Source organism: Bolinopsis microptera, chromosome 7, assembly GCF_026151205.1.
Source record: "Bolinopsis microptera isolate Bmic1 chromosome 7, MBARI_Bmic_1.0, whole genome shotgun sequence".
Taxonomy (NCBI): Eukaryota; Metazoa; Ctenophora; class Tentaculata; order Lobata; family Bolinopsidae; genus Bolinopsis; species Bolinopsis microptera.
In genome coordinates this window covers 15755910-15768629 of record NC_087078.1, presented here as the reverse complement: position 1 = coordinate 15768629, position 12720 = coordinate 15755910, and the positions used below count along the sequence as shown (strand labels likewise).

The following is a 12720-nucleotide window of genomic DNA, read 5'->3' as shown; positions in this document are numbered from 1 at the left end:
TATCAATTTCGATTTGACCACCGATATTATAACATCTCTACATCTCTATAACATCTTCAATAACAGAGGGAAGTAAAGACACAGCAGCGTTTTACAGCAGACTTTGTCAATCCCTGCATAACTTTAAAACTATGATATTATTAATTATTATAATACAAAGTATTTTGTATAAGAACGTTGGCGCGGAATATAAACATAATGAAGGATATAATAAGGATATAATAAGAATGCCCTGTAGTCTGTATGGAAGGGAAATATTTTCACAAAACTGTGATAATTTGGTTACACTTTATTACCACTGTTATATTATCCACGGTATCAATTATTATCAATTATTATGCGTTTAGAAATAGGCCAACTGACAAGGGTTTGCTCTTCTGTCTTTTCAACTGCTAAGAAACCGCGTACTGTACGGTGGTATTGGGTATTGGGTCAGTGATCGGAACCGGGTGTTTAAAAGAGGAAATTTCCGGATCTTTCCGGAAATTTTAAATTATTCCTTTTTTCATAATATCTATCATTTAAAAATGTGGTAAGTTAAATAGCCATGACGTATCTATTTAATTTGGCAATAACATGGTCCCGCACCTGCTAAATGTCAGAGGATTTAACATTTTTCCTAATAGTTTTTGGAATTCCGATCTCAAGTGACCGAGCGATGATCGTTTAAGAACTTGAAGTCTATTAGTATTCGTCCGTTTGTTCTCCACTTAGCTGTTCAACTAATATATTATGTGTAAATGTCATCTTAATGGGAGCTGATTGAAACAATCTATCATTACAAGTTGGTGTTTAGTTGCCCTCAGACTCTATTGTATTAGACATTAGTAAGCACAATTGGAAACTATCCAGAGATAAAAGTTGCTGTCGTGGCGTCCCCGGTAACTCGTACTCCGTTTTATAGATCTAAATTGTCGAGTACGCTATATTGAACAAGCACATATTTTGATACGATAATCACAAACGACTAGGAACCGAGTAACGGTTTAGGGATTTGGCTGCTGGACCGGAAACGATTGGATATTGATTTGATTTCCAGTTTGCCAGATTGGAACCGGGTGGATAAATATCAATTTTACAGAAAAGTTTTGAAATTTGAAATTTTTACTCCGCATGTATGTGTGCATCTGTATTAATTATTTGCATTAATTTCAACAAATTACTCGTTTACTAATTATATGACAGCTTGGGGTAGGGGGGTTAACACAGCAAAGCCGTGCTCGTCCACATTTGTTAGCAGCTTTAATTTTAATGCAAGGGCAGTGTGCCGACAAATTTTACTTTATTCTCGACACAATAACGAGTCTGATTTCAAATTTATGGGTCTTAGTTTAGACAATTTAATAAATTTCTTTTTTAATGATATGATTCTTTAAGGCAGTGATAAATGGATGGGATTATTTGATGTTTAATATTGTATCATGCGCTGACCAGATCCTGACGAAGCTTTTAACAGCTATAATTCAGTATTTTTTCGCGTTTACAGTTGTTAGAAACAATAACAAATAGAGGATCTAATAAGGTAATGATAATTTAAAGTTTCATTGTATAAAAGTGAGTAGCCCGTTAACGTCCGCTGTCACAGGGAGGAAGCCTGTTGTCATAGGGAGGAAGCTAATAGTATTATTTGATACAAAGTCAGTTTTTATCGCATCAGAAATATCCATCACAACCGAAGACACAGCCGAATAAAATGTAATACGCACTGAACATTTAGTGTGCGTTCTCATCATCGTTACAACTACTGTATAGTGTATATGCAACCTTCTGATTTCTACCTAATTTTCAAGAGAAAAAATCCCCGAATTTTAAGGTGGATGATAAAATAAAGTTTTATTGTATTAAAGCAAGTACCTACATTAATATTGCAAGTACAGAGTGTCGACAAATATTTGTGTATTCTCATGAGATCACAACAGAGTTGCGTCAACAACACATGCGTGGGATAACACCGTACCACGTGGGTACCAGTACTTACTACTTACTGATCTAGTTATCAACAAGGTTCCTTGTGAGATACTACATTACTTTCGCGGTGCAAATATTTGGTTTTAGAACTTTCCAGTGAGTTTTTAATACTCGTTGTAGAAAAAGTACGTGTCTTCTAAGTGTTAAAACTCTTAAAATGTATTGAAAAAGGGCCAGTTGATGAGATCACGCGAACTTATCATCCCTACAATTTGATGTGGGTTAGAAAATGAAGAATTTTGGTAAAAATATGTTGTGAAGTGGCGTTAAAACACCCTAAATGGTCATTGGTCGCAACCAGAGAGTAATTATTCAATTTGAAAACTTAAAATATACCCCGCCGCCTCTTAAAGACTTAAAATTGCAATAACTGAAAAGTCATAACTTGAAACTCCCCAAGACACAGCCCCAAACAAAAATAGATGAAGAATTTCTATGTCTTCAGCAACTGCAAAGTGCAAGTTGTACGTTGAGTAATGAGTAAGTACCTTTCCAAAATAAATAAGTGTATGTGATGGGGAAGTAGGATATTCTGGTCACTAGGCCATATCATGACAAATTGAAAAATTCTTCGATCAAAGCTTTAAGGAAAGTTCTGTTCACTGCAATTATTTTGTCTCTTTACATACACTTTTTTATTTTGAATACTTACTCAACGTACAACTTGCCGAAGACATAAAAATTCAAGGCGAAGTTTGTGTAAATGATTCTGACTTGATGGGAGTAAACCACTGAAAGGTTTTCTTAAAACGAGTACATACATATGTAGCCGGCAAACGCACCGCCCAGATTTGACTCTCCACGTCCCGGTAATCGGTATGTGTCTAAGAAATGTCATCAGTTTGTTGCACTACAGTTACCGTGTTGATTCCTTGGCAGCGTATCAAGTCAGTGAAGTCACATACATCTACTGAAGAACAGTCTGAAGGGGCCCGAATACTGTTAGAAAGAATAATAGGCCCACTGGCCAGGGATAATTGATATGATGCACACTCGGGTGATCCCCGATTGAATTCGATCGAAACTGAATAACTGAATAAGGAAATGTAGCAAATGTCAGATTTATTATCCCACAACTCTTCTTTATCCCAAATAGTATGGTAAAACAGGGTTAAAGTTTTATTGTATTTATATTTCTATTTAGCAGTGAACAGTACCTCTGTAGTATAGAGAAGCTCAAAGACATTATAAAAAGAAAGGTTGTGAGGTTCAGTGGGCTGCTGGAATGCTGTTATCCGTTAATTGCCTAATAAGAGATGTCAATAACGGAGGGCTATTCCTTGCATTTCTCAGGCTCTGTATTTTTCTTTAAAATTTGTGCAAACCTGAATTCCTTTACATAATTAGTACTGATGATGTTTATTACTAAAAGTACCATACTACACTGTTAAAATAGTGTTATGATTACTCATTGTTCAACTCATTGTGTAACTGCGAATTTGCAACAGACATCAACTAAACATGTTTAACTGCGAATTTATCAATAACGAAGGATTTGTTGCCTTACATGGTAAGTCAGAGGAGATATGAGATGATTAAAATTTTAAGGGCAGTGAAGCCAGGTTTTATAATCTTCTGCGCATACTTTTTACGTTTGTGAGCGATGAGAATCTGCATACCAAACGAGGAATTTCAGGACTTAAAATATTTCATGGGATACAGAAATGCAGACTATTATGTTGATCTTATCTCAAGTTGGAATGTAGCCAAAAATGAAAAGAGGGGTGCATTGAAAGAAGGCGTATAATTTCACAACACTGTCAACATATATCTTCTTACTGAATAAGATGAGATTGGAATTTGACCCAGAATTAGGTCGTTTTTCTTGGAAAGCGAGATAGAGATATCTTACTGTGACTGATTATACCTTACTATGTGTAAGGTAAAAAGTTGGAGGATTGGAAAACGTTGGTATTTGCAGAGTTATTTCGGAATACCTAAAACGGTATTCAAATTAGGCGTGTAAAATAGCTGTATAGAAATGTTGTGTTACTGTACAGGTATTGTAAAGAATGTTAAAAATCATTCCATATATTCAAATAAGCATAACGGATACCTCTGACATTAGCTTATTTAGCGAAAATATGGGGAGGAAGGGGGGGGGGGGGAGAAAGGGGGGAGGAAGGGGGGGAGAAAGGGGGGAGGAAGGGGGGAGAAAGGGGGGAGGAAGGGGAGGAAGGGGGGGAGAAAGGGGGAGGAAGGGGGGGAGAAAGGGGGGAGAAAGGGGGGAGGAAGGGGGACATAGGGGGGAGGAAGGGGAGGAAGGGGGGGGGGGAGAAAGGGGGGAGGAAGGGGGGGGGGAGAAAGGGGGGAGAAAGGGGGGGAGAAAGGGGGAAGGGGTGGAGGAAAGGGGGGAGGAAAGGGGGGAGGAAGGGGGGTGGGGAGGAAGGAGGAGGAAGGGGGGGGGGGAGAAAGGGCGGAGGAAGGGGAAGGGGTGGATGAAAGGGGGGAGGAAAGGGGGGAGGAAGGGGGGGGGGGGGAGGGGGAGGCGGGGTTGGTTTAAACTCATTAGAAAACATATTTTACGGAGCGTGTAAATCTAGGATATCTTGTGTGAAGCTCAATAGCCTATAAGATTTGAAACACAAGTAAACTTATCTAAAAATATCCGCTATAACTTTAACATATTGTGCTTAAATGTGCTCTACATAACAGATCGTAACACTTTGTTCCCACGAATTATACGTGACAAGTTATCGCTTAAAATGCTATATTAGATACCAGAGTTACTGTCATGACTGGAAGTTGCGAAATTTGATATAACAGCCCTCTAAGTTGGTAAAGGTAACTTCAGGGACACGATCAGTGAAGTTATGGGCATATCTCAAGATATGCCCACCATGCCAGCTAATTAATGTTAGGAATTTTACACTTTTTAACAAATATTTAACATGTGAGTTTCAACGTAAATTCCGGTGGAAATTCAACCCGTTTCAGGACTGTGCTAGCCGATCTAATTAATTTGTTCCTTGTTAAAGACAAATCTAATTAGAAGGTCCGTGACCGTGTGGTCTACATTATACTGGTATGTCAAGTATGATATGAATGTTTTATTTTTAACAGGAAATACCACCTGCCTGATTAGTCACGCCACTCTAACCCTGACCTTTTCATCAACATTCTTTACTCACATAAAAACTAACTTATTCGGGAGTAATACTTTACAATTTTGTTTTATTACACAGGACAAATCCTCATTCCACCAAAAAGCGAAACAGAACCAATTCTTATTCCAGCAAAAGTGAAACCTATACATCACGTGGCTTCAAGTGTCCATGTTGACTGCTAGACGATCACGTAGAGATCTTAAATATTATATAGTATAACATTTAACATATTACATAACTTATATTATTGAGCCAGTATATCGCTGATACATTATATCATTGTCACAGTATGATGCAGTATACGGTATGGCTGGCAGAATGGCTGGCAGAATGGCTGGCAGAATGGCTGGCAGTGGCATTATTATTATAGCCACTTTTAGCAATTTTAAGGAATATTTTCGTTTTAGCAGTCAGTCTATCCATTGTGTAAATAACATCTACGTTCATTAATTCCAGCATTATACCGAGAAATTGGTTCCAAATTAACTAGAAATACCACACATTGAGTCCTGTTAATCAATATTATAATTACAGTGGAACGTGCAGGTAATTAGAGCACAGCACTCCCGACAGTGAAGCTGGTAATTTTAGGTTAGGTTTTCTATTTATAGGCTGGGAGTGCCAATACTCAATAGCCCTATTAGGTTCCTATTTATAGGCTGGGAGTGGGCACCCAAGGTTAGGTTCCTATTTATAGGCTGGGAGTGCCAGTACTCAGTAGGTTAGGTTCCTATTTATAGGCTGGGAGTGCCAGTACTCAGTAGGTTAGGTTCCTATTTATAGGCTGGGAGTGCCAGTACTCAGTAGCCCTAATAGGTTCCTATTTATAGGCTGGGAGTGCCAGTACTCAATAGCCCTATTAGGTTCCTATTTATAGGCTGGGAGTGCCAATACTCAGTAGGTTAGGTTCCTATTTATAGGCTGGGAGTGCCAATACTCAGTAGGTTAGGTTCCTATTTATAGGCTGGGAGTGCCAGTACTCAGTAGGTTAGGTTCCTATTTATAGGCTGGGAGTGCCAATACTCAGTAGGTTAGGTTCCTATTTATAGGCTGGGAGTGCCAATACTCAGTAGGTTAGGTTTTCCATTTATAGGCTGGGAGTGCCAATACTCAGTAGGTTAGGTTCCTATTTATAGGCTGGGAGTGCCAATACTCAGTAGGTTAGGTTCCTATTTATAGGCTGGGAGTGCCAATACTCAGTAGGTTAGGTTCCTATTTATAGGCTGGGAGTGCCAATACTCAGTAGGTTAGGTTCCTATTTATAGGCTGGGAGTGCCAATACTCAGTAGGTTAGGTTCCTATTTATAGGCTGGGAGTGCCAATACTCAGTAGGTTAGGTTTTCCATTTATAGGCTGGGAGTGCCAATACTCAGTAGGTTAGGTTCCTATTTATAGGCTGGGAGTGCCAATACTCAGTAGGTTAGGTTCCTATTTATAGGCTGGGAGTGCCAATACTCAGTAGGTTAGGTTCCTATTTATAGGCTGGGAGTGCCAATACTCAGTAGGTTAGGTTCCTATTTATAGGCTGGGAGTGCCAATACTCAGTAGGTTAGGTTTTCCATTTATAGGCTGGGAGTGCCAATACTCAGTAGGTTAGGTTTTCCATTTATAGGCTGGGAGTGGGCAGCCAAGGTTAGGTTCCTATTTATAGGCTGGGAGTGGGCAGGTTAGGTTCCTATTTATAGGCTGGGAGTGGGCAGGTTAGGTTCCTATTTATAGGCTGGGAGTGGGCAGGTTAGGTTTTCCATTTATAGGCTGGGAGTGGGCAGCCAAGGTTAGGTTCCTATTTATAGGCTGGGAGTGGGCAGGTTAGGTTCCTATTTATAGGCTGGGAGTGGGCAGGTTAGGTTCCTATTTATAGGCTGGGAGTGCCAATACTCAGTAGGTTAGGTTCCTATTTATAGGCTGGGAGTGCCAATACTCAGTAGGTTAGGTTCCTATTTATAGGCTGGGAGTGCCAATACTCAGTAGGTTAGGTTTTCCATTTATAGGCTGGGAGTGCCAATACTCAGTAGGTTAGGTTCCTATTTATAGGCTGGGAGTGCCAATACTCAGTAGGTTAGGTTCCTATTTATAGGCTGGGAGTGCCAATACTCAGTAGGTTAGGTTCCTATTTATAGGCTGGGAGTGCCAATACTCAGTAGGTTAGGTTTTCCATTTATAGGCTGGGAGTGCCAATACTCAGTAGGTTAGGTTTTCCATTTATAGGCTGGGAGTGGGCAGCCAAGGTTAGGTTCCTATTTATAGGCTGGGAGTGGGCAGGTTAGGTTCCTATTTATAGGCTGGGAGTGCCAATACTCAGTAGGTTAGGTTCCTATTTATAGGCTGGGAGTGCCAATACTCAGTAGGTTAGGTTCCTATTTATAGGCTGGGAGTGCCAATACTCAGTAGGTTAGGTTCCTATTTATAGGCTGGGAGTGCCAATACTCAGTAGGTTAGGTTCCTATTTATAGGCTGGGAGTGCCAATACTCAGTAGGTTAGGTTTTCCATTTATAGGCTGGGAGTGCCAATACTCAGTAGGTTAGGTTCCTATTTATAGGCTGGGAGTGCCAATACTCAGTAGGTTAGGTTTTCCATTTATAGGCTGGGAGTGCCAATACTCAGTAGGTTAGGTTCCTATTTATAGGCTGGGAGTGCCAGTACTCAGTAGGTTAGGTTCCTATTTATAGGCTGGGAGTGCCAATACTCAGTAGGTTAGGTTCCTATTTATAGGCTGGGAGTGCCAATACTCAGTAGGTTAGGTTCCTATTTATAGGCTGGGAGTGCCAATACTCAGTAGGTTAGGTTTTCCATTTATAGGGTGGGAGTGCCAATACTCAGTAGGTTAGGTTTTCCATTTATAGGCTGGGAGTGGGCAGCCAAGGTTAGGTTCCTATTTATAGGCTGGGAGTGGGCAGGTTAGGTTCCTATTTATAGGCTGGGAGTGGGCAGGTTAGGTTCCTATTTATAGGCTGGGAGTGGGCAGGTTAGGTTCCTATTTATAGGCTGGGAGTGCCAATAGCCCTCGCTTTATGTGAGAAGTGTTTAAAAGAATGCGTGTTGTTTGTCACTATTTATCCATCATGTGGAACTACAATGTTTAACAATGCTCTGTGGTAAATAACTTAATATTACTCAATATTATTCAACTTAAGTCAACATATTAAGTCAACATATTAAGTCAACATAAGTCAATATTACTCAACTTAATTCAACTTTAGTCAACATAAGTCAACACAAGTCCATATAAGTCAACATATTACTATTATTATTCAACAGGATCACATCTACAGAATTCAACATATTTCAACATAATATGTCAACGTAACTTAACAATAACAGAACATCAAGATTTTCAGAGCTCTATGGAGTATGGAAGTCTCTTACCTTTGCAGACGGGACAGCAAGTCTTGGGCAGAGTAACAGTGTTCTTACATCCCAGTAGGTGTTCACAGTCAATGAACGAGCAAACTGACCTTCCTGAGGAGAAACAGTATTTTAGCCAAAAACTGTGAACAATGGGCGTTTCTACCGGTCGGGAGGCGACGTAAATATGTTACAAAAGACGACAATTCATCAGAAAGCAAACAGTTAGTGCAGGATATACGTTAATGATAACTTAATAATAGATCTGTTCTTCTATAGAAAAGCGTAAATTCTTGGCATATGACTAGCTTGACTAATGTCCGGGTTAACTGTGACAAAAGGATGCTTGAGCGTTGAGTGGTCATTTTATTTCACTATTTGCAGTAAACTATATAATTATAATACTATTGAGAAGCCTCCTTAAAGTTTATTTGGGTTAGAAACGACATCTGGGTCCCTACCCTCGCACAAGATTATTCTCAATTTTCTTGTTGTCTTCCACAACTATACTTCTGTATACTTCAGTGATTGGGCTGATGACTCCAGTGAAAGGGCTGGTGACTCTAGTGAAAGTGCTGGTGACGATGAGAAAGACCATAAACCAGGGATTCCTTCGGGAGCATGTAAGATTACATCCAAAGTTTGTTCGCCAATGGGGTGTGTCTGGGTGTCAAAGATCTTCAAGGTGGGTGCTACTTGTGATGAACTCTAGAAGGATGGGGTGGTAATACTCGGTCTGGCCGTCTGGAAGCCCATAGAATTCCAGTTCAGAAACCGAGTAAGGAGGTGCGGCTACTGATGAGAAGCCTCCTTAAAGTTTATTTGGGTTAGAAACGACATCTGGGTCCCTACCCTCGCACAAGATTATTCTCAATTTTCTTGTTGTGTTCCACAACAATACAAGTCTCTTCAGTCATCAAAGGGACACGCCCTATAGAACCGTGATAACACTAAAGTTATAGAAGCCTACAATAACAAGAGAGAGAGAGAAGCAGGAGAGCAGCTCAAGATGGTCGTATACGACGGAGCTGATTGCTAGGGAGCGAGATCTCTACTTCCTGGAGCTGGTTGGAGTAGTGACTAAAGACCGAGGAGGACTCGGATGTAAACATGCTAGTAAAAACATAATATTGCTTTATTAGTATAATAAGGGAAAATATATTCTGGTTTTTGTCGTCAATTAGGCCTATTCTTTGGAAATGTCTCACATTTTTGTCGATTTGTCAGTCTTCCGGTTTCTTTCTTCCGGTTTTTGCTTACAACTTAACAAATACTAACACTCATAAATCAACTAATATTAGTAAACAAAAGAAGTAAACACTGACCACTGTAGCACGTGCAACTAGTGCAGTGGTTTGGGTGCCACGTGTCGTCTTCCTCGTGGATTTCACCGTTTTCGTAGCACCTACTTCTCTCTGGTGGCATTGTAGACCCAAAACTATCTGGAAATAAACCACAGATTTAATAAATTTTAAAATCTTTCAAAATTCTTTAAAAGTCAAGTTCAAAGAAGCTCGTTTGTTTCAAATCCAAAATAAGACTTTAAAACATCAACTATTAAAACATTTTTGACGGAAAGTCGTCAGCAAGTTTAAAGAAAATAGTCTACTCGTATTTTTGTATATTTAAATATAAAGAAAGCTCACCTTTCTTGCACTTGCAGAGAGTACACCCCCTGGTGTCCTTCTCAAACCCGTACCCACAAGACAGGGTGCAGTGCTTCATGTTGTCCTGGCAGGTGTGACACTCGCACTTCTCACAACCATCACTGCCTGTCTGTGGAGGGGGATCTGGTTACTTATTTGGTTACTTATTTGGTTACTTATTTGGTTACTTATTTGGTTACTTATTGGGTTACTTTACAAATAATTGATAAAATAGGTAATATGAAATAAGGGCCCCCCTTGTAATAATACTACTTCAGCAAATTCGATCCTAACAAGTTAATCTTCTTATCTACCAATTCAATCAGATTAACATTATCTTCTTCAATTATGTGTTTCATCTTGGTAATTTGCCAGGCACTTAAAAGGCATACAAATACTCCACCCACCCTGCCCTCACCCTACCTTCCCCCTGTCTGTATTCCTTTTCCCCCTGTCTGTATTCCTTTTTTTCCCCTGCCCTCACCCTACCTTCCCCTGTCCTCACCCTACCTTCCCCCTGTCTGTATTCCTTTTTTTCCCCTGTCTGTATTCCTTTTTTCCACACTACTACTTTCACCTTCACCAGTCTGCTTCCCCGCTTCCGGTCACGCATGTTAAAAGGCCATCAATTTCCCAGAAAAGCGTCCAAAAATGCATGAGAATCACAACAAGATCTGGTCGGGACGATGGCCAGACCCCGGGACCCCCTCCAAATACTTATCCGAAATCAGGCGTTAACCAACTAGCCACCTAGTTAGTCTGGAGTCAAAACATCTGAGACATCTTGTCGTTTTTAAATGTTAACTAACTTCTAAGTTTACCCAGAAGCTACTCAAAGTTAACTTTCTTAACACCTCTCTGATTGCTGCACATGTGACAGTATCTATTTTCTAAGAGAGAGAGAGCCTGGCGAACACACCCTCACACCCTGACGTTTATGTTTTATAACCGCTCCTACCAAAGGATATTACAGTGTTAAGTATTCCATCAGGATATTATATCGTGGTATGAAATGTTGATTATATCTTTCAGCACTCAGCACCTAGTCTATGGAAAACTTGCAAATTCTAGTTATATCGTTTCCAACACTATTTCCTCTCGATATCATATTTTGTTCAAAGTGATATCCCCACCCTTCATCAAGTTTGTCAGCGATTTTCATTTAACGAGGGCCTTCCACAGAAAGTAAGATTATAAAGTCAGGAGTTCACTGCCGTTCAGTGAACATAAATAAATGGGTAGCACTGGACTGGACTGTATTTAGAGTTCAAGGAAAAGATTAATTTCGCTGATTATCCTTTGGTCTTACAATTAAAAGTGGGTCAATTCGATTACCGGCCATTGCATTGCTATTCCAAGTTGTGGTATGTGGGTTGTTACCCACGTATCACATCGAGCGATAACATATTTAAACTGTACATGTCCTAAAACTCACAAACTGACCTTGAATCCAAAGAGGCAGTCTTTTTCACAGTTGAGTTTAGGGCAGGTTGAATCGTTCTGACAGTGACACAGAGGACATGCCCTTGAGTCGAGAGTGTACCCGGCACTGCAGTCCAGATCACATTTGAATGCACCGCACTGTTCTTCATCTGGGAGGGGAGTTTTAATTGTCAGCATTATGCTATAAAACAAAGTTATTTAAACTATCAGCTGAAATCTAAGAGTAATGCTTGAAGAGCCCTACACTGGACAGGCCCCATAATAACAGGCCTGAAACCATATTGGTTGCTAGCTGCGGGAAATTTTAATTATCTTTAAAAACGTTTCACAAGTTATAAGTTAATAAAACAAAGTTATCAGAACTATCATATAAAAGTCCAGAATTATTATATCTTAAAATTTATTTACTGAGTCATATCACAATATTTTTATTTTTAAAAAGTTATTTATAACTTTTAGATGATAGTTCTGATAACTTTGTTTTATTAACTTATAAGTTAAGGGGCCCGGGGGTCTTCAACAAAATTAATTCTCTCGAAATTGATTTTTTAGTTGTTTCTGATAGAGTGGAGCGATATCTATCAGCTGCTTTTGGTCCGATGGAAAAATATTGTTCCTAGCCGAAATTATCGCCGGTCAAAGGTCAGCGCTTATGTGTAATTGTAGTGCGCGAGCGGTTTTCAATTGCGCGCCCTGAAAATCGAGTCTAAAAATCTATCTTCTCCTACATTTTTTGAGCAATCACCCTGAAAAAACCTCTGACCTTTGACCGAGGTTTTTCACTCCCCTCTATCAGAAACAACTATAAAATCAATTTCGAGAGAATTTTGATGAAGACCCCCCCGGCCCCCTTAAATTGGCACAACAATTATTAACTTATAAGTTAATAAAACAAAGTTATCAGAACTATCATATAAAAGTCCAGAATTATTATTTTAAAATTCATTTACTATGAGTCATATCACAATATTTTTATTTAAAAAAGTTATTTATAACTTTTAGATGATAGTTCTGATAACTTTGTCAGAACAATAAGTTGATAAAACAAAGTTATCAGAACTATCATCTAAAAGTCCAGAATTATCATCTCAAAGTTTATTTACTATGAGTCATATCATAATATTTTTTATTTTGTAGGCGTAGTCATTAGCACTGTGAACGTTTTTCATATGGCAAAGATGAGAATACCACCAGAAAATGTGTTCTGATT

The 12720-nt window shown here is 39.3% G+C and overlaps 2 protein-coding genes across 3 annotated transcripts in view; both read right to left on the bottom strand.

Moving 5' to 3' along the window:
- The window catches only part of LOC134818419 (kynurenine 3-monooxygenase-like), a 927626-nt gene that overhangs the window by 255459 nt on the left and 659447 nt on the right, over window positions 1–12720 (bottom strand). The window lies entirely within an intron of this gene.
- Window positions 1–12720, bottom strand: part of LOC134818415 (cysteine-rich motor neuron 1 protein-like) — a 44132-nt gene that overhangs the window by 18304 nt on the left and 13108 nt on the right. For both annotated transcript variants that reach the window (XM_063827953.1, XM_063827955.1), the window contains 4 exons: window positions 11511–11659; window positions 10068–10197; window positions 9747–9863; window positions 8443–8535 (listed from right to left, as the gene is read on the bottom strand). In XM_063827953.1, the coding sequence (XP_063684023.1) occupies window positions 8443–8535; window positions 9747–9863; window positions 10068–10197; window positions 11511–11659 (489 nt within the window). The remainder of the gene's footprint in view (window positions 1–8442; window positions 8536–9746; window positions 9864–10067; window positions 10198–11510; window positions 11660–12720) is intronic.